Genomic DNA, 26,742 nt, shown 5'->3' on the forward strand with positions numbered 1-26,742 from the left:
TACCCTCACTCACCCTAGTAGCGCTCGCCAAAAATTAAAACTAAAAAATACACTACTGTCCAAGAAAAGTTAGTCGTACCTTTAAAAGGAATAAAAACAGCAGTGTCGTTAAGCCAATCACTCGCATTGAATATTGGAAAATTAATAAATAAACAAATTTTTTCGCAAACAATATAAATTACAGAATTTTTTTATATTAAATAATTTGGAGGACCATATATTAAATTTTGGAGGCCCTTTAAGACGACTTTTGGAGGCACCTACCAAAATTTCAAGTAGGCCTATTGCTGGCGCCGCTACTGGATTTCTTCCTAAGCATAAATAAATACGTTCTTGTGTATACAATGAAAAAATCGATAAATTAAACGATATGTCGATAAAGGTATTCACAAACAATATCAAAGGAATCCTAGATATTATAGTGTACAGAGCTAACGATTACACCAGTATTGATTTGATAATGTTCTATTCAGCTCAATAGACTCTTCAATAACACCCATTCACCGATTCCTTTTTGATACATAGACCGTGGACGTCCTTGCTAGTCTTTATAAGGTCCTTGTAAGGCTGGTTATTAACAGAGCAAATACGCCTTGATGATTAGAGCGTAGACGCGAAAAATACCTGCGTTATATTAAGCCTAAATGAGATTATTTCCAACGAGGCGAAAAATTATGTTAGGCCTAACCGAGATTTTTTGCGTCAACGGTCGATATCGGGCCGTTTTTGCTTTTTGAAAAATTAATAACCGCAATAAAGAAAAAAATGCGATTATAAAGTGAATGTCCAACCTAGTTGACTTGCTTATGGATTGTAGTTGGCTTGTTTGGCTAGCCAGGCGAATCTGGTAACCGAACAACCGGAAATATTTTATTCAGCGATCTCTTTTTCGCCTCTTATGGGGATGTAAAGAGACAAGGCTTTTTATTGAAGCGCGTGTTCACAAAGAGGACATCCCGATTCCTCTCCAATTATTTCAAACTAGAAAAGAATAAATGTTACGTTATCTAACACAAATTTGCATTTATTTAAATCATACAAAATGAAATCCCACTTAGCTAACATTCGATTTATAATAAAAATTATTCAAAATGGTCTTCGTCAATTAAATGCACCAGTTAATCAGGAAGAAATTTCCAGATTCCTTAATCCCCTGGTAAGTCGCCTTATTGAAACTGGGAATAAGAAAGATTTCGCCATCTGTCACATCCCGAGTAACCATTCCAAAAGGGGCCCTCGCAAAACTTTTATTCAATTTAGAATTCCGATTGTTAAGCCTTTGCCGGTGGCGGCGGATTCACGCGGTGCCATCTAGGAAGAAGAAAATCGTCCCCTTTTCCTCGTAACGGAAAGAAATTCGCGAAAAATAATTAAATTCTATATAAGTCCGAACCAGAACAGCCACCATTCCAAGATATATATAGATGTATATAATATATATTTAGCCAACCATCAAGTAAGGCATCATAGAGTCCCCTTAAGACCGTGCCACCTGACATAACGGCGATAGGTCGAGGACAGAGTAAAGTCTACAACGGCATTAACCTTACCATTAGTTACTCTTAACGATCTCGGGTAAGGGTTGGTAATTCCGCGAGTATAGGCTGTCGGGGTGGCGCTATATGGACGAAGGCACTGGGACAAGCCGCGAGTCGGGAACCAATTTCCATCTAATTACTACGTGGCACTGACTTAATAAAGGGATGGCGGAGGAGCGCTTGCCTAGCTCCAACTCCATTTCCTATTCAAAATGGTTTAGAGCAATTTCGATACACTAGCCCCATCTTCTGGTGACCAATTAAAAGGGGAATGAGAGAATAGCCGTGTCCGCCGGAAAGAAAAAGAATGCCGAAAAAGGAATTGAGAAAATAAGGCATATCTCTTGGCTCATGATTTTCTCTCGGGGAAACGAATTCGGAATTTGGGAAAGATGGGAATAAACATTCTTGCCTCTCTTTCGGCTTTATCTTAATCCATTTAGCTCCGTCGTTTCTACAGCTCAGGTAGCTGGGGAAACAAAAGTATGCTAGCCTCCTTTAATACGCGACTAATTAGAGAAGGTTTGGCGCTAGAATGTGCGGGTTGCTATTTTGAGCAAATAATGACTGACATCATTGTGGATTTTTAGTATTTAGTATATTTTCATTGGGCCTAATTACAGTAAGAAATGTACCATTTCATTCTTTAATTTGATATTTACTAAAGGTCAAACCCATTCATTAGCTCACTCGCAAGGAGACGACCCGAGTTGTAACGCACCGATTTGGTTCAAACTCGGCGATTTGGTAGACCTTCGTGTTACTTGAAAAACCCTAAAGGGAAATGTCTCCATAGGCCACCGTTTTGCCATAGGCAACCGTTTTGCCATGGCAACCAAAAATGTTTTTGACAACACAAAATTGAAATTTTCGCATGGAATATAACATGGGAATCTGACCAATTTTAAGGGTACCACCTGTAAAAATTTTAACCAATTTCGAACTTTTTCATTATATTTTTATTTATATTTTCTATTTTTAGCATTTTCAAAAATTTAAATTTTTAAAATTGGTCAGATTCCAATGTTATTTCAAATGGGAAAATTTTGTGTTATCACAAACATTTTTGGTTGTCATGGCCAAACGGTTTCCTATGGCGACAACCTTTTGGGTTTTTCAAGTAACATGAAGGTCTACCAAACCCCCGAGTTTGAACAAAATCGGTGTGTTACACCTCGGGTCGTCTCCTTGTCCGACATACCAGTAGCGCTGGCAGCAGTAGGTTCAAATAGAAAAGTGGCTTCATTGAAATTTTCGGCTTTAATAGACGCTTCAATAAAACATCTTCAAGGAAATTACCAAGAAGTAATATTTCCGAGAGCCAGAACCTGCAAGTTACTGTTTATATAGTGCTTAGGTGAAATAATGGAAATTTTTCAATTGTACGGTGTGCAACAGGTGTTTCCTATAGCTTTTGTGACATATTAAGGCTGAAACAAAACACGACGTTCTATTTACAGGTGAAAAGTTTCCATTACTTTAACAAGCACTATATAAACAGTGACTTGCAGGTCCTGGCTCTCGAAAATATTACTTCTTGGCAATTTTCTTCAAAATGTTTTATTGAAGCGCCTTTTGTAAGCTTACAATTTCTTTATAAAAGGTGCACTAGCAAGCAATAGGCATATAACTTACGTCGTTAGTTTACCATTATCAAGTTCATTCATAAAACATGATGATATACCGCTAACGTTCAACTTTACGCTGCTACTTTTCCGTCGAGTGTGAAACCAGCTTAACTCGCTCTAATTTTAGGCGCATTCACGTTGATCAAATATTGAATAGTGGTTTTTTAGTAGGCACTATATGTCCTTTGCACCCAGGTATGGCAAAAACCAGGCGAAAACAGGTTTTTGCCGGGACATGTGGGAAAAACAGGTAAAAACCGGAAAAAATGGAAAAAACTCTTTTCATGCTAAATTAATCATTGATATATCTATTATTTTCTTTTATGACCATGGTTGACTAAATCAATAATTATTAAAACAAAAGATCTGCTACTTCATGGTTTATTTTAATTAAAATTGATATATCTATTAAAGGGAGTATGACCTTCCTAGTTTGGTAGGGTGCGATAAGCTTACTAAAAATCCACACTAGGCGCTTCGGTTAATCAATAGAATTAATTCCCCATAGAACTTCTACTATCAAGCTATTGATGACCTATAAGCGCAGCCAGTTGCCTAGTTAAATATATTGATTTTAGTTCAAAACCCTACTGATTTTACGGTTATATTTTTAAACAAAACCATCTTAACTATTGAAATAACTATTTACATAGTCACTGAGATATAGTTATGTTATAAACCAACTATATTTTGAAAACCAATCTCTTCGTGTAGGTTATCTTAGCTTTATGTTAAAAATCGACTATAATCGAATTTAGAAGGAAAATGATAGGTTGAAAAATCCTAATAATTCTTCCAAAACTACACCTATAATTTTCTTCTTTCGCGCTCGGGGGGAATGAAGGACTCTTCTCCCTAAATATCGATAAAGGTTATACTCCCTTTAAGTTAAGTGGCTAATTTGGTCATTGCAAATAGGAGAGGTGAAAAAAGGCCAGAAGAAGAGTGAATCATGGACAGTAAATTAAGAGGACAGGTTTTCGATACCCTTCCACAGTGCTTTTTATTTCTCCCCGCGTATCAATCAGCTCGAGAGACTCCGAGGGAGTCTTGCAAGGTCGTTGGTACCACGTGATCTTAAAATTTCAAAATGGCAATCTATATTGATATTGTTATATATATTTTAGTAATTTTTAATTTTGGTTTTTTAATTCAATAAAAACTATCAACTGATATTTAGTATATCATATTTAATCTATAAAAACGTGAAAAAATACCTTTTGGCGTAAAAATGTACCTCGTGTTTATCTTTTTTCTTTTTTCGAACAGTATCGTCCACTCTTAGCGATACTTGGTTTTTCAAATAACCTTGGCCGACTCCCTTAGTGTGATTGGTTTACGGGGGCTAAAAACCAGGTTTTTTACCGATCCTCTAAAATCTACTATCCATGAGTGAATAGAATAGAAGAATATACTGCTTTTATTATTTATTTTTTATTGAATTTTGCGGCTAGAGGTGGAAAAAACCATGGAAGTACGATTTTCCACACGGTTTTTAACAGGAAAACAATAGGTGGAAAAAACCGCGAAAAAATCTATTTTTTTCCACCCTGGGCAAAATTGTGCCTACCCTGTTTGCACCTAAATACGGCTAGAAAAATACAATTTCATTCTTAAATCTGATCTTTTCTAAATATAGCTACGGTAAGCTACGTGAAGAAAGTATTTTTTTAAATATAGCTATATTATCAATAGACGTTTAACAAAAAACAATGATATTTAGTTATTTCATTATATACAATGTATTGATTAAAAATTTACCCATACTTGTAAGGTGTCGCCTTAAATATCTTCATATTTAAAATCTGTCCAAACTTTGGCACTTTTACATTCAAAAGGAGGAAGGCACAATAGCGGAAACCCTTAGAAGGACATTTGGATATTGTGAGAGGGTATCGTGGTGATCTTGAAAGGATATTTGTACAGTAGACTCATATTGCAGGGCTTCGCTATTGTCCGATGATTCAATGTTAAATTTTAGAGATTAACAAACATAACTACTTTACAGTACATTAACACGCATTTTTTTTTATAAAAATGACTTTTAAATTTTTCTAAAATTGAGAAATTTCCCGACTTAAATAGGTAGAGATTTTAAATTTTCAGATTATACCAATGAACTCGGGAACTTTATAATTTCTCGATATTAGAGAAATTTACAAAGATTTTCATGTATTTTTGGATAGAGATTACTGTAAAGCATACTTGAAAAAGAACGATTTTTCACAAAATGAGGTCATGAAAAAACGTTGTTCATAGGTGGCAATAGCCATGTTCCAAAATTTAGAAAATTTACTTCGTGTAGCTTAAGTAATTCCTTAATTTCGTAATGAATTTCTAGTATAATCTATCCCCTACCAGTCCAATAATAATTTTCTTTTATAAAACAGGAAAATATTTTTCAATATTTCTCAAATTGAGAAATTAGAAAGTTACGGACTTCTGACGTATACGCTGAAAATTTCAACACTCTACCAATGATAGTTGTAAAAGTACATTAGTCCATTATGAAAAGGGATAAGAAAGCTAAACCCTAAACAAATTTGAAGAGATTTAAAAACTTACTAATAGCTCTTACCGATAGGTCTTCGAGCGAACAAAATGACGCGGAACTCGGACCAAATAGATCTTCGAGTGAAAACTAAACCATAGGCTGTTCCTTTTAACTTAACTTAACAATGATAGTTGTCCCGTTCGAGCAAAATCAGACTCCTTGTACCATGGACAGTAAATTAAGAGGACAGGTCTTCGATACCCTTCCACAGTGCATTTTATTTATCCCCGCGTATCAATCAGCTCGAGAGACTCCGAGGGAGTCTTGCAAGGTCGTTTGCACCACGTGATCTTAAAATTTCAAAATGGCAATCTATATTGATATTGTTACGTAATTTTTTGCGCTTTATATTTTAGTAATTCTTAATTTTGGTTTTTTATTTCAATAAAAACTATCAACTGATATTTAGTATATCATATTTAATCTATAAAAACGTGAAAAAATACCTTTTGGCGTAAAAATGTACTTCGTGTTTATCTTTTTTCTTTTTTCGAACAGTATCGTCCACTCTTGGCGATACTTGGTTTTTCAAATAACCTTGGACGACTCCCTTAGTGTGATTGGTTTACGGGGGCTAAAAACCAGGTTTTTTACCGATCCTCTAAAATCTACTATCCATGCTTGTACAATAGAACCACTACCGATTTGAAATTAAATTCTAATAAGTGTATGATCAAAAGTAGATTATGACTATAAATCGAAGATAATTAAGTAAACTAAACTCCTACGGGTTTATCTATGTGTGGGCTTATCCTGTCAGTCACGTAAAAACGAGGACACTTACTTGTCATATTGTTACGCTCTTTTCGCTTTTAAGGAGGACTATAAAGAAACTTTTACGCCGTAAACAGATAATAATGGGGGGGGGGGGCGGATGGAGACAAAGCCTTTAGATAAAAAGCGGTGGGTGAAATATGTAGATGTTGGAAGAAGTGCCCTTTACGGGGTTTCACGAAATCGGATTGAGCCTAATATCGCGAAAAGCTAAGAGAGAAAAGAGGATTCTTCAAATATTTCAAAGAGGCCGACCAGAAAATTTCTATTCTTAAGGTAAAGCTGAGAGTAAGGGTGGAGGTTGGAAGGGGAGGATCAGGGCGATGGGATCAGGACACGTACATGATACATTCTCAAATTAGGTTTCAAAAAGAACGGGTCGACCCCTGAGAAAAGCTTCAATTCCTAAATCGGGATTTGCTTCTACCCCTCCCGCCCAAGTAATAGATAGAAAAATGGCTAATGCCAGAAGTATATAAAACATATTTTACGAAAGAATTGTCCATCTAGGCCATTAAAATGAAACTTGTAACTTCGCGGGATCGGCGAGGGAACTATTTTGCCAGCTAAGCATCCAAAGCATATACCGCCTCTTAAATAATGATGATAGTAATAACGTAAGTCTATAATATTGTTCCATAAGTTTGTCACTTTGGGGAATATTTTACTGAGAGCTAGTAACGGAGTGACGTCATCACCAGAAGAAAATCTCCCCCTAGTGAGGAGCTGTCAAAGCCTACGTGTGACGCGTTAGCAAGCGGACGCAAAACGACTCGAGGGATTGGTAAACCTCCATGAATCATAAAAAATCCTAAAGGGAATTTATTCAATGGGCAACCGATTTGCCTTGGCAACGAAAAATGTTTATCACAACACAAAATATTAAATTTTCCCATTGAAAATAACATAGGATTTTGACCTTAAATTGATCAATTTGTCAATTTTGATCTATTTTTTCTATTTTTGGCATTTTCGAAATTTTGAAATTTTTCACAGGGGGGTCCTAGGAATCGGTCAGAATCCCATGTTTTTCTGAATGGGAAAATTTCCATTTGTTGTTGTCAAAACCATTTTTCGTTGCCATGGCAAAACGGTTGCGCATTGAATAAATTCCCTTTAGGATTTTTCAAGTTACCTGAAGGTCTACCAATCCCCCGAGTTTGAACAAAATCGGTGGGTTACACTTCGGGGTGTCTCCTTGTTAATAAAAATTTCTTAGATTTCGAATAGGAGATATCGCTTCATTTTTCAGTTTTTTGATTGGTTTTATGAGAATTAAAGTCAAATAGTCAGCGGTTTAAGCTCTTTTCAAATATTATATTGGATTATTTTTAATTAAAAATAAAAACCTAGCGCAGAATTTCAAAATGAATACGCTGAAGTTTTGTAAATTAAAATATTAATAACAAGGAAAGAAGTGAAGGCTTGTGCTCAAATAGTTCTAAAACATTTCGTAAAGTCATAAGTTTATAATTATTTGTGACATAAGTGTGTCACTAGACGCATAGCTATCAGCGTAAGTATATAGTAATGACGTCACTATACGCATAGCTATCAGCGTAAGTTTATAGTAATGACGTCACTATACGCATAGCTATCAGCGTAAGTTTATAGCAATGACGTCACTAGACGCATAGCTATCAGCGTAATTTTATAGTAATGACGTCACTAGACGCATAGCTGTCAGCGTAAGTTTATAGTAATGACGTCACTAGACGCATAGCTATCAGCGTAAGTTTATAGTAATGACGTCACTAGACGCATAGCTATCAGAGTAAGTTTATAGTAATGACGTCACTAGACGCATAGCTATCAGCGTAAGTTTATAGTAATGACGTCACTATACGCATAGCTATCAGCGTAAGTATATAGTAATGACGTCACTATACGCATAGCTATCAGCGTAAGTTTATAGTAATGACGTCACTATACGCATAGCTATCAGCGTAAGTTTATAGTAATGACGTCACTATACGCATAGCTATCAGCGTAAGTTTATAGTAATGACGTCACTAGACGCATAGCTATCAGCGTAAGTTTATAGTAATGACGTTAGTGCCTTATAATTAATTTTATTTATTTTTAGGTATTACCAAGAATGTATTTATTTATATTTAGGAAGAATGATTATGTAGCGACAATCGCCGGGCAGGTTGAACGCCTTTCCCCCATCTCGCGCGGGGGGAAAGACAAAACGTCACCGGCGTTTGATTACCATCGCGTTAGGTGACGTAAATTTTAAGTAGCCAATGAAATACCGGGACTATTCGTTTTATTTTAAGCGGAGGAGCGTACTGGGGGGACCAACGGGTGGATTGAGAGAAAGGCTAAAAATCGTCTCGACATAGACATTCTCCCTAGGTATAAATAAATACATTCTTGGTATTACTTATAAAACACAATTATAAATCTGTGCTATCGGTAATTGTTTCGACTAACTGACACACTTATGAAAGATAATCATAGACTTATGGTATCAAGTAAAGAGGGGGGTTAGCTATGTAGCAAATCTAAAACCGACAAGAATCCCCTAATGAAAATTCCGGAAGGGACAAGAAGAAACTAGGGTATGGCAGGGAAGGCAGACTAGAGCGGAAATTCGACGAGCCTTACAACGAAACAAAAGTGTCTCAAAGTGGAAACAAAATTCCAAAAACGATGAACAAAATTATCACGGCTTCCGCCCCAAAACTCCAAACTCTTCTGGGCCAATCGGTATCGCGCGGAGTAACAATGGGCTAAATTCAGTCTGAAAGTCTTTGTTTGGCCGACAAAAAATAAAAGAAGCCAATCGGCCACTCTGTCCGCTCGAAAAGTCAGCGAAACTTTCGTTGTCGTCATGTCGCGTGGAACGTGGATCGAAACTCGGGAGAGATTTCAGCAAGCCAAAGATTCCGCTAAAACACGTCGGCAAAAGATCTCGCTTCATTTTCGCTTGATTTAGCCGATTCTTCCTATAACCCTCCGCCCCCCTCCCTTGATCTTATCCCCCCTCTGATTTTATGTGAGATTCGGGCTCGATTTTAGTTCTACACGGGTAGGCTGTGAGATGATCATTCGATTATAACCGTCCTACTAGCCGTCGTAGATTTAAAAAAATCGTTGGCTTTGGCAATTTTCTGGCTGGCTTTTTACTAGGACAAAGTCGCCAACAAATAAAGGACGGCCCACTCAATCATGGGCCAAATAATGATAAATCCAGGACATGACTCTGATACCTTCACAGAGGCGTACTGACCCGGGTTAAGGTGGTTAATATTTAACCAGGCGTAAAGCTGGATATCATGTAGGGGGCGCCAAAACACTCCTATCTTTAATATCCAATTGTTCCTTCAACCAGTGATAATTCTGATTCTTCGTTCAATAGAATTTTAATAATTCTATACAGGGTGTTTCAAATGGTTATGCAAAAATTTTAAGGAGTTGTAGGGGTGAGTTGAGATGTATGCCTGTTTTTTTTTTTTTTCGTTTTCCTACGATGGGTTAAAAGAGCGCCAGAGAGCTTCAAAGGGTGGCCTACTATCCCCTGGAAGTAGGCTGCAACAAGCGTAAAACTAAGCAGCAGGGAAACACGAATATTAAAGTTTGGGTTCGTCTGATAGGTAAAAAAGGACTTTGAAAACCAATCGAGGTAACCAGTGTAAAAAAGTGAACTTAAACAGTATTTAAAGTCCCTGCTGCTTGGTTTTGCGCTTGTTGAAGCATTTTGAAACTATTAACCGGGTGCCATATACTTTCGGTACGCCACTGCTCCTTCACGCGTACTAAACGCCATCTAGTGTTGACTAAGTCGGAATTCGGAAAAAGTGGCGGTTGTCATTCGAAAATTCTGCCATGTTTGGACCCTCATTTTTAGATTAACTTCAACGATTCTAGGAAAGTATATATGTTTAATATTATATAATTGTATATATTATACTAATTATGATCTTAGTATGTATCAAAATAAGTACTATAACTTTAATAACCGCGCTCAATATGATAGCTGTTAATAAATATTCCAATATATTAATTACGACAACCACGTGTATTATTTTTTAAAACTGTCCCTAAAAAATTAGGCCCCGAAATGACGTAGGTCCGCGATCCAATAGGGGGCAATAGGGACTTGGCAGTGCTACGTCACAGTTTTTTTTTCAATAGTTTTTATCGTGGGTAGAAAAATATGACCACAATGGCGGCCATGGCCAAAGCTACGGAGTGCCAAGTCTCTATAGTGGTCGGGTGTTAGCGCTATTGGTCGGATTTTTCGCATAGAGACATGTCTTGAATTTATCATTATTTGGCCCATGACTCATTAATGAACTATGTTAGCGACTTTCGATAATTCGATTCTTAAATTTGATATAGTAATCTATTAAATAATTACTCTCATGCTATAAAAGTTTTAAATGAACGGTCGGATTCAATTTATAAAACTAAAAATTGGTATTTCCATAAAATACGGCAGGTCACGTGTAAATGTATTTTTCTACGTCACTAGCACGTGCTCGAGTCGATAAAGATTTGGGAATCAAAATTTCACGTGCGAAACGCGCGTGCCAATAGAGAACTAAAAAGCTTAAGCTCTAAGAGCAACAAACACAGCACTCCACACCAGAACGCAACCCGTCAAAAGTCCTGCATTTTCTTGTGTACAATTTTCATTGGTTAGACGCTTTAGCGCCTGCTGCCGTTGGAAGGGCAAAATTCGGAAATTGCCCCCCCCCCGGCCGTAAAACGTTCAGCCTAAACTTTCGTCCAATGAAATTTGTACACAACACTGCGTTAGCGTGCTTAAAGGCTAGCTGCGTTCTTCTTGTGTTTGTTACGTTAAGAATTTGTTCACTTTGGATAAAATTTTCTTATTTTTCCGCACCATTAACATCAAGTTTTAAGCAGTAAACAATAAAAAAATAAATGTTCTTAGACATCACATGGTTACAAATTCTAGAAAAAAACTTATAATTTTTTTGTTTTGCAAAAAGAAAGAGTAAAATAAAATATTTTCGAAGTTATTAAAAATAAATTTTAAATCAATCGAAAAATTTGGCAAAACAGAGGAAATCTTTAAGGCTAAGCCTTTCCAAACAAAGGTTTTACTTTTGGCGTTGTATTAGTCTATTTATTAAAATTATTTATTATAACTAAGAACTTACAAATGGTACCAAATAAAGGGCCAACCGGTACAAACCTACAAGGTAAGGCTTAGAACTTATAGTTAAGCCTTGGCGAACAAAATTTTTACTTCCTTAGTAACCATTAGTGGATTTTCCGTAAAAGAATTCTACCGCTAACATTCTATGTGGTGATATGCAAAGTTAAAACTAAGCTTAAAAGCTGATGGGCGTCAACGCCAAAAATCTCTGTAAGCGCTGGTTTTCATTAGAACAGAAACACTACGACGGTGAGCGTCAACGCGAAAAAAAAACCCTTTTAGGTCTAATAGATTTTTTGCGTCGACGCTCACCGTCGTATCATTTCCACCTAGTGAAATCCAGAATTTAGACCTCATTCATTATTTTTGCGTCGACGCTCACCGTCGTGTCATTTCGCCCCTAGTGAAAACCAGCTTTTAGACCTCATTCAATATTTTAGCGTCGACGCTCACCGTCGTGTCATTTCGCCCCTAGTGAAAACCAGCCTTTAGTCCTCATTCATTATTTTAGCGTCGACGCTCACCGTCGTGTCATTTCGCCCCTAGTGAAAACTAGGCCTTAGACGGTGAAACGGCATATGTACCCGCCGCGACCGTATTGTTTTCCATTATAAGCGTTTTTTTAAAGGGGGGGGGTGGGGGGGGGCAGAGCACCTCTCTTTCCTTTGCCAAACCGTGGGCCACCTCGGCTCGCTTCCGTTCGGATTCCAATAAAAAAATAACAACCGGAGAAAAAGTCGGGAAAAAAACTTGCCGAAACTTTTCCGCGTAGGGTTGATAGGGCACTCGGGGGTCCTATTCTCTTCGGGAGAATACTTTCGCCAAAAACGGGATTATAATTGAATGGGAAAGACAATAGAGATGTTTTCCTGGAATATACATTAGCCGCGCTTAACTCTATATTCGGTTGGACAGCGGCCGAGCTGAAACTCGGCAACGATAATATTATTAGCGCTGTCCCTGAGAATTACTTCCTAAGGCGAGGCTCGCCTCTCCAAGACGCCATAGTAGACGGATTCCAGGAATTTACTAAAGCCTTTATGGGTAAAAATAGGAAATTTGCGAGTGCCTTCATTAGAATCTAATTGTTAGACTTAAGAAACGTCTTCGGTTATATTTTCTGAAGCACCGTTCAGACTATGCCATTTTGTTAGAGCCCAAGTATTGCTATTTAATACTGGGAACAACTCCTTCTACGTGGAGTTTGCAAGTTCTCCCCCCAAACCCCTACTGGTTAAGGGGTTTTCCATCGAGTTCTACGGTTTCCTCTTTCCATAAAAACTTGTTGAAGTTAACGGTAATAGTAAGTGTAGGGAGTTGTTGACACCCTCCTACGCCTTGTAACCCGGCCACCTGTTTAAAGACAATAAAAGTCGTTAGATAAGTTGAGTCTCAGGTGGTGCCAAGGTCCTATTCAAGGGGTGCACACGCTTGATTTGAAATGGTCAATTTTTTTTCTTTTATGTTTCAAGGGTCTGACACCAACGTCACGATTTAAAAAGTTGTATTATGTCCTCGGATTATATTTGCTCTGACTTTTGACTACCTAACCAATGTATTTTTGATATTTTTTAGCGTACTTTATTACGTCTGAAACTCTAATCGATTGTTTTAGTGACGTAGTCGTCAGACCCTACCACTTTCTTTTTGTCTCGTATTTTAAGGCTTCAAAAACGTCCGCGCGAGCAAACCTATATTAGCGTCTCTAGCAACCTTGAAGGATATTAGCCTAGCTGATTATTATTTGTTCGTCCTACGTTTTATTTAAAATATTCGTGGGCCACATAAAATTCATGTTAGTGGTTATTTTTTTTGCAAAAAAAACTGATTTCCAAAATAGTTTTGGCATCCGATGAATAGTTTTTGAGATATTAGACATTGAAAAATGGCGAAAATGGTTATGGTCTCTGAAATAGGCTAGTAAAGAACTTAATGATAAATTTTCCGATTTTATTGAAACAAACCTTGATTTTCATTAAAAAAACATTATCCTGCACATTCCATAAATAATTTTAGAAATTTTGTACATTTGACCCTTGACCTCTTTAACGTAGGTTAAAATCTTTGACCTTTGCTCTTAACCTAGGTTATTTTTTATTTTAATTATTTATTTAGAATTCCCTTGATCAATTTCATTACAAAATGCTAAAATCCCAATATAATATTTTTAGTTCTCGAGAAATGTAATAATTTTGCAACATTATGTAGTCAATGGTTTCAAAGTTCCCTCGGCAGTGACGTTACGGAATAGCTTAATTTCGTTGGTTGAATTTCAAATAGTTGGAAATCAGCTGTACAAATCATAGGTAATCAGCTGTACAAATCATAGGTAATCAGCTGTACAAATCATAGGTTATCAGTTGTACATATGGTAATCAGCTGTACATAAGGTAATCAGCTGTACATTAGGTAATCATCTGTACATAAGGTAATCATCTGTACATAAGGTAATCATCTGTACATAAGGTAATCAGCTGTACATTTGGCAATCAGCTGTACATAAGGTAATCAGCTGTACATAAGGTAATCAGCTGTACATAAGGTAATCAGCTGTACATAAGGTAATTATCTGTACATAAGGTAATCATCTGTACATAAGGTAATCATCTGTACATTAGGTAATCATCTGTACATAAGGTAATCATCTGTACATAAGGTAATCATCTGTACATAAGGTAATCAGCTGTACATTTGGCAATCAGCTGTACATAAGGTAATCAGCTGTACATAAGGTAATCAGCTGTACATAAGGTAATCAGCTGTACATAAGGTAATTATCTGTACATAAGGTAATCATCTGTACATAAGGTAATCATCTGTACATAAGGTAATCATCTGTACATAAGGTAATCAGCTGTACATTTGGTAATCAGCTGTACATAAGGTAATCAGCTGTACATTTGGTAATCAGCTGTACATTTGGTAATCAGCTGTACATAAGGTAATCAGCTGTACATAAGGTAATCAGCTGTACATAAGGTAATCAGCTGTACATAAGGTAATCATCTGTACATAAGGTAATCATCTGTACATAAAGTAATCATCTGTACATAAGGTAATCAGTTGTACATAAGGTAATCAGCTGTACATAAGGTAATCATCTGTACATAAGGTAATCAGCTGTACATAAGGTAATCAGTTGTACATAAGGTAATCAGTTGTACATAAGGTAATCAGCTGTACATAAGGTAATCAGCTGTACATAAGGTAATCAGTTGTACATAAGGTAAACAGATGTACAAATTGTAGGTAATCAGCTGTACATATTGTAGATAATCAGGTGTAAAAATCGTAGGTAATCACGGGAATTAACTTAAGAAAATCACTGGAAATTACCTATAAATTATAAGAAATCACAAAATCTAGGTGTTAACAATTTTCACTCTCACCAATTTTGATTGAATCACAACCCAGCCTCCAATTTCCAATAACATAATGGCTTTTAGAGCGTAATATTTAACTCAAAAGTAAAAATGTAGATAGCGGAAATGAAGATTAGAACGCGTAAAATTTAAATAGGAATTTAACGAGTAAATGGGAAGGCAAATGTGAACGTGACTAGATATAAGCGCGTGAATATTTCAGCGAAGAGGACGTGGCGTAATAGAATTAAGCATTTTTGGTCGGGACCCGCGGCGTAGCTATTAGTAAATGTTCGCCATGTAACTAAATTTCGTCCTCTTTGTAACTAAAATGGCGTTCCGTTCTCTTCGTAGCTTCAACGTCTTCATATTGGTCCTGACTTACGTCCTGCCCATCTCGGCCATGACATACACCTATTTCCGAGTCGGCCGAGAGCTATGGGGAAGCCAAACCATAGGAGAATGCACCGCCAAGCAAGTGGAGAGCGTCAAATCAAAAAGAAAGGTACGTTCGCATACGCACGCCCTTTCCGTTCATTCCATTTTCGAAGAACCACTTTCAACTGGCAAAATGCATTTTACAAATTTCGCGATTTAAGTGGAATCGGGCGCGCCAGCAGCTTCGAATGAGCCGGACGAGCGAAGCAAAATTACGAGGATCAGATATTTGTCCCGCCTTCGGGGAATGTGATCTCTATGTAAATTACACGCCCGAAATGTTTAATTAAGCTACTCGTAATGGAAAAATTTCCGAATTACCTCAAATATATGATATCAGTGATCCATCTAATGGAGCGTTTGTTTATTCCGTCGCCCCAAACAGTCAACAAACCCATATATTTGCTTTTATCACGTTAATGACGTCGTCGAAACAAATTTTGACGTATATCATTGAAATAGTTAACAATCAACACTTATTAAAGGATGTTTCACACGGGCAGTGTTTTCTTTTGGATTTTTCTATTTTCTAGTTTTACCACCTTTTCCCGTTGTTCTAACAACGCGACTCTACCAGGGCCGAATTAACACTGTGCAAAGTAGAATTTGGGGCCCCTAAAAAATGTCAAACCTTACTTTTTTACTCAAATTGAGAACTTTATCATTTGTCGGTGGCGCTATTCGCTGTTAGTGGCGGGAGCTATATCCTATGAAAATTACTTTTTCCAATATTCCACCTTGAAAGTGATAGATGGCGCCACGGTATAATGATAAAGTTGACGGTTGAGTGCGCTGACTCGAAATTGCAGAATTTGTTTCGCGAAACCACGACTCCCGAACGCGCATATGTAATTCTAGCGGTACTATTCCCAATTCAATGGTACACATGGACCAAATTTGCCGGATTTTACCGCCGCGAGCGCTGCCGGGAAACGAGAAATCGGAGGACCTTTTATGAGGCGCGTTCGCTCGGGCGCGTCGGACTCGACCAATCAGCGAGCGTTATGCCGTCACGTGATAGACGCAATAATTCGTAAGCCTACTTTTAAAGACTTTCAAAATCGCTCCTTATAACACGTGACAGCGAAACGCTCGCTGATTAATCGAGCTCAAAGTGCTTCAGAAAACCGGGAAAATAAAGTAGAGATAATTCAACATTTTTTATCCGTTTTCTCGTTTACCCGCAGCGGTAAAATCCGGCAAATTTTGTCCGTGTGTACAGTAGTTTTCCCAGAAGAACGGAAAAAGGTGAACCAGCTAGCTTTAGCTGCGTAATTTAGTTGAAAAGCCGGTCGATTCGTCTAGATTGTACGTTGTGCGTTCAGGTCATTCGGTTCGTAATTTTTAATATCTGGAGATAATTAGTTATTCAGATCTGGTGTATCTGTTATATTAAATCTAAAATTGTATTCGACTAATAATCCCAAGAATCGAGAGATTTCTAAAATCGATAACTATGTTTGTCGGGTTACAATCTCTTCAGATTACTTTTGGTTTTAAATAGGTTTGCATTTTGAACAACATTAACTGATCTGATAATATCTGAACGTTAATGAGGATAATCTGATATCTGATTGATCAAAAATATTCTCGAACAGCTTTGAGATGGTAGAAACTAATAGTTACAGTCAGAAACGAAACGAATAATTTAATTAAAATAATAATTAATAATAATTTAAAATTAATCATAATATTTCAATATTATAGTTTATTATAATCTGATTTCTGAAACTGATTGACTATAAACGAATTAGCGACTGGAGAATCGGAAGTGTCATACTTATACTTATTATGTTATCTATGGTTATATTAAATTAGAAAGTTAATGATTTATAAAACAAAAAACTCATTTAATACTCTTAAAAATTGAGTACATTTTAACGACATTCTGACGTGCTCGGATAATGAGATCAACGAAGTAATAGCTATATTCTGATTAATGTAATTGGATTCCAAGCCAAAATCAAATTCTTACGAAAAATAATGATTTTTTTAAAACTTTTTTAATACATTTTTTTTCATAATCTCGTTAAATTGAAAATTGGATTACGCATAACGATAACAGAGTCAGCGAACTGTTGAAAACAACTGGTTGCAATTTAAGGTTCTGACTAAAACATAAATACGCGATTTTTGAGCCCCAGAATTTGGTTGATTTAAAGGCTAGAAACGGAAAAGAATAGCGCGAAGAAAAAGCATTTTAAAACAAGAACTCTTTACAGATCCAACTTCAGTTCTTCGGTGTCTGAAATACAAATAGAAAAAGTCCGCTTAGCTAAGAGAAAAAGATTTTCTTTGCATATATTTCTAACGATCCACAAAGAAACATTATTTTTGACTTTCTTGGAGCAATTTATGCGAATAAATTATGCGCAGTGATTCTTTTGAGAACTTCGCACTTCAACCAAAAAAAAAGGTCTTTCAAATATTCTCGGGAGGGTGGTTTTATTTCGCGAACTTGGATGGGTTTGAGATCAAATAGTATAGGTAACTTTCTTTTGTAGAAGACTGCATCAAAGGATAACATTATTTATAATCTGGATTAAATAATATCACATGAGAATTTTATTATAGACTTTTGGAACTATTTAAAAATTGAAATGGAAAAATAGCATCGCGAATAAATCCTTCTTTATACAAAAATAATTGGATGAAACTTTTCTAACTGAGAACAAAAAAAAAACAGTTTTGAGTCCGCCTACACGCTAGAGTCGGTAACCGTAAAAATACTCAATCAATTTTTGAATCATTTTGGCCGTCTTTAAACCGTAAAGAACGCTGTCGGGCCGAAGCATATTTCCCGTCAGATCAAAGCGCACGAAATGGAATAAAACCTTTTTAAAATTTCTACCTACAAAGAAAAGCTCGAAAAAGCAACAGAAACGAGCCTACAAAACTATCAGATTCGTGATCCTATAAAGCAGAAATATATATAGAGTATCTAGGTTTGGAGAATGAAGCGAGCTTATTTTAACGCAATTTCCTCCTCCAAAAATCCCCAAATCCCAAACCGGCAAGAACGACTCTAACACGCGTATATATATATATATATATATATATATATATATATATATATATATATATATATATATATATATATATATATATATATATATATATATATATATATATATAGAAACAGATTTCTGTTGAAAGATTTTACGAGGCGCGAAACGAATAACGATGAGCGAGAGCATTCTTCCCCGGCTTGGCAGCAACGGCATTTAAGGGAGGACTTTTGGTCCGAAGGAATACGCTATCGCCGAGGCTTAGTGGAGAATCGACCCGAATAATCTAAAGAGGGAAGTCCCTCCGTCGAAGGCTATACACGTACGTAAGCGAACTAAGCCTAGGCTAGGCCTTTTATCAATTGTGTTTGGTCACTGCCATAGTCCAAAGTCGCCGTTTTTTCACGTCGCCAAAGGTCCGCCGTCAACGGGTGAAAGCCCCGACGAATCCATCACGGTTCCCCCGTTTTACTCTATCTGTTCCGCTGGTCCGATAGCGTGAATCTCTTCCCTCTTTATCTCAAACCTCGTTTCTACATTTTACTTTTCTTAGCTTCGCTTAGCGTTATGTAATATAAGCAGAAGTAAATAAACCAAAGTTATCAGACTGCTATGTTGGAGGCGTTTTCCTTATGAAGTAGCATTTTGACCTCGAATTTTAAATTTTTGCGGGCTTCTAGACCGGAAAAAAAAGTTTTTGTTTTTATGAAACCATTTTTGATACATAGAAATAGCTATACCCACAATTCCCAAGTGCAATTTATCGCGTCAAAAGACGGGGATGGAAATTATTTTATTTTACTCGATTTTCTCATCATTTTCATAAGGAACACGCCCTCCGATTCTGAGCGCTCTTTCGATAGCTTCGGTTAATTTACTTCTGATATAAGTCGTAGAAAACCTCAAAAACGTTTCACAAATATTTAATTATTGAGCTGGAAAAGGAATCTATACAGGGTGTTTCAAAATGTTATGAAAATATTTGAAGGAGTTGTAGGGGGTGAGTTGAGAAGTATGCCTGTTTTTTCCCCAAAGTGCACCAGAGAGCTTCAAAGTGTGGCCTACTAGAGCCTGGAAGTAGGCTGCAACAAGCGCAGCAAGGGGCTAGTAGGCCACACTTTGAAGCTTTCTGGCGCCCTTTTAACTCATCGCAGGAAAATGGGAAAAAACAGGCATACTTCTCCCCCAACAACTCCTTAAAATTTTGCATAACCTGTTGAAACACCCTGTTCATTCATTTTCGTAATGGAAACGAACATTTGGTGGGGTTGAGGAGTGGTTAGAACTTTCGCCTCGCAGCAAGAGGAGCCAGGTTAGATCCTAGCTTGTAGCACTGGGTGAGAACCCGGAACCACTCCTTCCGCGTTGAGTTTGCAAGTTATCTCCCCACTGGTTAAAGGGGTTTCCCTCAAGTTCGTCGGTTACCCCTTTTCATAAAACTTCTAAAGGTTAACGGTAATAATAAGTAATAGGGAGCTGTTGACTCGCGTGGTATGAAGGGATTGCCACCACCCTCCTACGCTGTTTAACCCGGCCACCTGAATTAAAGGCAATAAAAGTCGCTCGATAACTTAATTGAGCCTAAGTTGGTGCCTTGGGTAATACATCTTGGACAAATAAACAATAAGACTAGAATCTAGATTGGGCGCTTGGGTTCTTTTATACTGCAGCAGTGACGTCGGTTGGGTGGGCATTGCCCCCCCCCCCCCTGAAATTTTATTAGCTAAAAAATTGGGAATAAATTTTAATTTAACTAAATTAGAAGTGTCCTGGTTTGATCTGTCTATTATCCTGAAAATAACTACCAAAATAAGTGTATAATATTTTACATAAGTGTGACACTTCCTATTCTTCACATATAAAAGTTTTACTGAAAGCTATTCACAAGACAGACTGCGTAACGCGCTTCGTCGTCGTTTTGCCTCCACCTGCTAACGCGTCACACGTAGCCGTTGACAGCGCCTCGCTAGGGGCAGATTTTCTTCTTGCGATGACGTCACTCCGATACTAGCTCTCAGTAAAATATTCCCCAAAGTTACAAACTTATAGAATAATATTATAGGCTTATGCTATCAATTATACAATAACTATTTAGATTAAAAATCCCCCTCCTGAAAGGTCCTGAAATGACGTCCCTGTGGTTGGTTTGTTACAATTTTCACCCAAATATTCAATATTTTCCCCGCCTTTTCTCGTTGGTCTGTCACACGGTAAAACGACTGTACACACGGACATAATTTGCCAGATTTTACCGCCGCGAGCGCTGCCGGTAAACGATAAAACGGAGGACCTAAAAATTCGTAAGCCTACTTTCAAAGACTTTCAAAATCGCTCGCTATATCACGTGACAGTGTAACGCTCGCTGATTGGTCGAGCTCAAAGTGTTTAAAAAACCGGGAAGAAAAGTAGAGATATTTCAACATTTTTGGTTCCGTTTTCTCTTTTACCCGGTAAAATCCGGCAAATTTCGTCCGTGTGTACAGTCGTTTTCCCGTGCGCCAGAACAATGGAAAAAGGTGGTAAAACGAGAAAATCAGGAAAACACTGCCCGTGTGAACCAGCCTTAATAAGCGAACGACATTAAGTCTAATATTTTTGGCCCGACATACAAATGTTTTGGGTGGAAAGGTTTCACGATTATCACGGTAGGAGCGCTGGTGTGGTATGAAATTTGAAGAATGGGGTTTGTTATTTATTTGTCTAAGATTAAATAGTGATACTCATAAAATTTAAATGTTATTTAAAATGTATTGGTTGGATCTGCTATTAGACCAGGATCCACTTGAAATTTGGGTAGAAATTTGGATATAATTATGTTGCCCTTTGAAGCCAGGTTATCCAAAGCGCTTGGATTAACAAAAATAGCTGGTTAGCTGAGCTTCTACGTACGACAAATCTAATTAGAACAGTGCAATTTACATTTTAACGTTTCCAACAAAGTCTAAGCAGTCTAAATATGAGCTCTGTAAAGTATCATACGGCAGAAAACAACGTAAAACTGCGTTAATTCAATTTGTATACGAACCAAGTTCTCCTCTCGTTTCAAATCGTGTTATAGTAAACCAGCTTTATAAAATTTCAACTCCTCGCATCGTAAGTGCCGCCATCCAGTGGTCAATATCGTACCCGAGGCACTACGCTGAACAAAATTTAATTCACCAAACAATTTAATGCTAATTTCTATATGAAGTCTGTTATCAAGAACGGGTTAAGCCAATTTTTAATTTAGCCCTTAAAGCTGTACCCAAATATAAATTACTCATTCTACAAGTTTCAAGTTTCAAAAGATGGCTGTATATTAATCATATCCGGAGAAGGAAATTTTCCAATAAACCCTTTTGAAAATGGCTTATTAGCGTACATCAGTCAATTTCCCCGCGGTGCCAAATAGCGAATGGTCTATTGGGTTCGTCACGTTTAAAAGCTTTCTCAGAGAGGGTGACCACCCGCTGTCTTGATATCAGTTAAAGGAGGAAATTAACAGTTTCATCGAGAACCCGGGTTGATCGGGTAACGTTAATTACGAGGCCTTAGGAGCCTTTGAGACGTTATATGCCCAAACGAATTTAATTAGGGAGTCAAAGCTCTCGACGATACAGCCGGTTGTTAGTGGTTTAGACATTTTAGTAACAAACTTTACTCCGATAAATACTTTGATACCATTACCAGCTAACTCTTCGATTCTAGTCTGGCCTTGTGGGATTTGTATTGAAAGTGGGGTTTAAAATTAATAATAAGACATTTGGGAGAACACTATCGAGTACGCGAGTTTACCGACACACAATAATAATTAGAACAATCGAGTCTTTCGAAGGCTTTACTATAACGCGATAGTTTCGAAATTTTCCCAATTCCCTCGTTAATTTTAATAATTCTACTCCAGCCGTCCGCGATAGTTTAGACTCGCAAATTTAAAAGTAAAACTTTTCCCCATCTTTTGGGGGCTAGGAAATTCTTAAGATTCGCTAGGATGAACATCAAATAGCCAATTTCTGCTATTTAATGTAGCGGCAAACGATTTTGCTTGGGATAGTTGCTGAGAATCCAAAGTTTTAAAATCGTTTCGAAAACAAAGCGAAGGAAACTAGCGCCACGTGGTGGCACGGATCCGTACTACCATAAAAGAAAAAAATAGTTGATAGTTTGGCGACCTACTATTAAGATTCTTTTAATAGTCCCGGAGGAAAAAAAACTAAAATCAAATGGTAGGCGAGAAGGTATAATAGCATCGACATCCGGAAAACCTAGAGTTATGGTCATTTGGAAAAACGTTGCGAAGATATTTTCTGGATCCTTTATTAGCATTCTTTGGAATAGGCACTTTCATGCCGCCGAAGAGAATGATAGATGGAGCTATAGTAGTTTTTATTTAGATTCTACCCATTGTATAGCACCATTCTGACTCCTCACTCGATACTATTTTGGAAAGCTATTCCAATTGTTCCCGCCTTCGCCCGAACAGCGAGCTAACCCCTGAACGAAAAGATTCTATGGTAAAAGGCAAGCCCTGAAGGATGGATGGATGGATAGTTCGGAAAATGCGCTCAATTAACCAGGCGTTTTATATATAGTAGCTACTACCCCCAAAAGACCCCAACAAGAAAAAAAGAGCAAAAATCCTGAGATTAACCAAAGTTACTTCGGGGATGGCTAATTCATCTTGCTCTTCGTTGATGGCCGTGTCTTGCGGGGATTACACCCGGCCGTAGAAAGTTACAAAACCCCAAAAACGCCGCCAGCCAGATATATAACCCCCGCTTTTAAGCTAATTGAGAAAAATTGGTGGAAACATTTTCCTAAATTACCTCAACGTCTATATTAATATAATGGTTTTTTGAAAGTTTCGCCTTTTAACGAGGGTAGAGAGATCCTAAATCCGACCATTAAAATGCCAAAATTTAAAATCTAATGTATAAAAACAGGTTAGACTAACGTGGCAGTTTATGGGCACTGTTAATTGAATTTAAGGCCAGTTTGTGGAGTGAATGAAAGTAACCCTAAAAAGCATACCTGTTGTTTATCGAAAAGTCAAGCCGTTCTTTATTTTTGCCGGTGGCTTATGCAGCCTCTACCCTTCCAATTTTTTGATCTGCTCAAAACTTCAAATTGACCAGTTAGATAAGCCCAGATTAGGAAAATAAACACTTCACGTTATTTAATTGAAGAAATATCAATTTACTTAATAATATACTATTTTTTGTTAATAATCACTTTAAATCCATATAAACCAGTGTGTGTAATAAAGAAACATTCAAAGGAATTATATTTTCAATCTTAATTTAAAATTTTTTTTTTAATATACTGAATTTTTTATAGGATGAATGTGATGTATATTTTTCAAAATAGCTTACCAGATTTAGATCAACTTTGGTTATATCACTTTGATACAAAATTTGAGTATTATATTTGACCGACTGAAAATAATCCATTTCATTGATTATTGACAATGAAATACGGTTCTTATGTATGTTTTATTTGAAGTCTAAAATCCCCTTTTTATATTTTTAATAATAATCATCATCTAAGCTAATACCTAAGGCCTAAGACAATGGTGACATTCAACGCCATTATTCCAGATGATTAGGTTACATTTCGTAGGAGGGTGGTGGCGAAAGATGTAGTTTCGAATTTCCACCCAGTTGGGATAAACCCCCCCATACTCCACATCTCATTACTTAAGTCAAAAATAAATAGGGGGAGAAAGTCTGGCACTTGGGTCCAACCGCACCACGTCTTATTTGAGGGGTAAAATTTTTGGGCTTCGGAAATGACTTCCCCCTCGCCTCTTTACAGGGACACAAAGGTATCGGTTGTACTGCGCCACGATGAAAAATAGTACTCTATAAAATACGTGAATATTAAACTTTTGTTTCGATAATTTGGTTAATTTAGTTCCTAAATAAAGTAAATATATCATAGAAACTAAAATGCGACATTTTAAAAATAATAACATGACTTTTGAAAAGAAATAAACCGTAACTAGAATAACACTCGCTTAAATCGTGGAGAGCGTGGTGCCATCTAAGAGCGGAGATCGGGACTAATTGGTAAATCTACGATGTTAAGGCCTAACAATTGGCAAGTTTAACTGAAATAATAGCTATAGCTACGAGCTTTTTTGTTTATTTTACAATTTATATAGTAATTATTAATTAAAATCAACCGTTTTCGAAGGAAATAATGGTCAGCATTTGTCAGAGAGACTATTTGAAATCGCGAGGCGGTGACATGGTTGCCAGGGAATAAAATTCAAAATTTTCATCTTGAGCGCGGACCGGAATACCACAAATGCACTACTTCGCGCGTAATGTGCTATCCTTATTGGTTAGAAATATCACGTGATCACTAGTTCTTTAAAAAGGGTGTCAAGCATGGTGGAAGGTAAAATCTGAAGGCATTGATAGACTTTCTCCCCATATTTACTTTTGCTTAAGTGAGTTAGGGGCAAAAGCGGAAAAATATTTTCGTAAATGTTCGAAGTATTAAAAAATATTTTAAAACTATCATAACCTAAGCTAACTCAACCAAACCTAACCGAACCCAACCTAACCCAATCTAACCTAACTCAACCAAACCTAACCGAACCCAATCTAACCTAACTCAACCCAACCTAACCGAACCCAACCCAAAATAACCTAACCCAACCTAAGCGAACCTAACCAAACCCAACCCAACCTAACCCAACCAGACCTTACCCAACCCAACCCAACTTAACCCAACCTAACCCAACCCGACCTTGCCCAACCCAACCCAACCTAACCCAACCCAACCCAACCTAACCAAACCCTACCTAACCTAACCTAACCTAACCCAACCCAAAATAACCTAACCCTAAACAACCCAACCTAACCTAACCTCATTTTTAAAAAACTACAATAAATTTATTACAAAATACGAATAAACGAATAAACAAACCTTTTGTCCGCAAATGGCCCATCTTTTCCGAAAAAGATGTCATTTTTTAACTTACCAATAACACGCAGTCCGCAAATGGCACGTCCGCATTTGGGAGGACACCTCCTTAAGTGGGAAATTTCCCTACAATAGAAAACTCTGATAAAACCACAACAGAAATAAACCGCTAACGGAAAATTTTCCCATTTAAATATAATTTAGACTAGGATGGCAACAAGTCTTGATTCGATTCTCCGATTGAAAATTTCGAGCCCGCAAAATGTCCATATTTTGCATCATTACATACCACCTCAATGCATTTCTCGCTCTTTGCATTTCGCCGCTTGCCTTATTTTCTAAATTTATATTCGTCTAAAAATGCAATAAGTTTGGTCAGGTCAAGTATCGACCCGAATGGCACTAGGCCGGCCTCGAATTCCAATAAGCTTGCAAACGCAATTCCGATATTTCAAAAAAAAATCTTAAGAGAGAATACTCAATACAGGTAATAGAGAGGGGGATGTCTATCCGGTGATTGAGAATTTCATTCTCAATCACCGGATAGACACAAAGAGCTTGGCTCCCGCCGTTCACCCGCGCCTATCCCGTTCCTCCCCCACCCGCGCCCCCATCTCAATCACCAGAATTTCTAATCACCAGAATTTCTATTCACCAGATTCTCCCGTTCACGGGTTGCTTTCCCCCAACCCCCATTCACTGGATACTTTATCTCTCGTTCACCAGCTCCTTTCCCCCATTGCGTTCACCCCTTCTAATCACCAGTTGCTTTCCCCCAACCCCCATTCACTGGATACTTTATCTCTCGTTCACCAGCTCCTTTCCCCCATTGCGTTCACCCCTTCTAATCACCAGTTGCTTTCCCCCAACCCCCATTCACTGGATACTTTATCTCTCGTTCACCAGCTCCTTTCCCCCATTGCTTTCACCCCTTCTAATCACCAGTTGCTTTCCCCCAACCCCCATTCACTGGATACTTTATCTCTCGGTCACCAGCTCCTTTCCCCCATTGCTTTCACCCCTTCTAATCACCAGTTGCTTTCCCCCATCTCTAGGCAATAAAAACAACCATAATTGTTATCTCTCATACTATCGATCCCAATCGCTAGAAATTGGCTTTTTCCCCATTCGCTATAAATCGCAGCAGTTTGCCAGAATTAGTTTTATCTCTCCGAAATAATTAATGTACCCAAAATTGGACCGCCAGTTTATTATTCTTTTTAGGGGAATCTCTATGGGAGTTTAACATTACAATAAAGCTAAAAGGTCCAGTTTGGGGTACATTTGGTCCGAAATGGGGTACATAGGGCCGAAAATGGTGACTTTGGTCGTTTTTGGGGTACATTTGGTCCATTTTGGTCCATTTTTGGGTACATCCCTGCTTTCCCCCA

At 37.5% G+C, this 26,742-nt stretch overlaps 1 protein-coding gene across 1 annotated transcript in view; it reads left to right on the top strand.

Moving 5' to 3' along the window:
• LOC149927394 (tachykinin-like peptides receptor 99D) overlaps positions 1-26,742 on the top strand; it is a 142,937-nt gene that overhangs the window by 94,269 nt on the left and 21,926 nt on the right. The window contains exon 3 of the mRNA XM_090159012.1: positions 15,348-15,498. Within this exon, the coding sequence (XP_090015138.1) occupies positions 15,348-15,498 (151 nt within the window). The remainder of the gene's footprint in view (positions 1-15,347; positions 15,499-26,742) is intronic.

The sequence above is a fragment of the Leiobunum rupestre genome, chromosome 9, assembly GCF_980474605.1.
Source record: "Leiobunum rupestre chromosome 9, qqLeiRupe1.1.hap1, whole genome shotgun sequence".
NCBI classification, from domain to species: domain Eukaryota; kingdom Metazoa; phylum Arthropoda; class Arachnida; order Opiliones; family Sclerosomatidae; genus Leiobunum; species Leiobunum rupestre.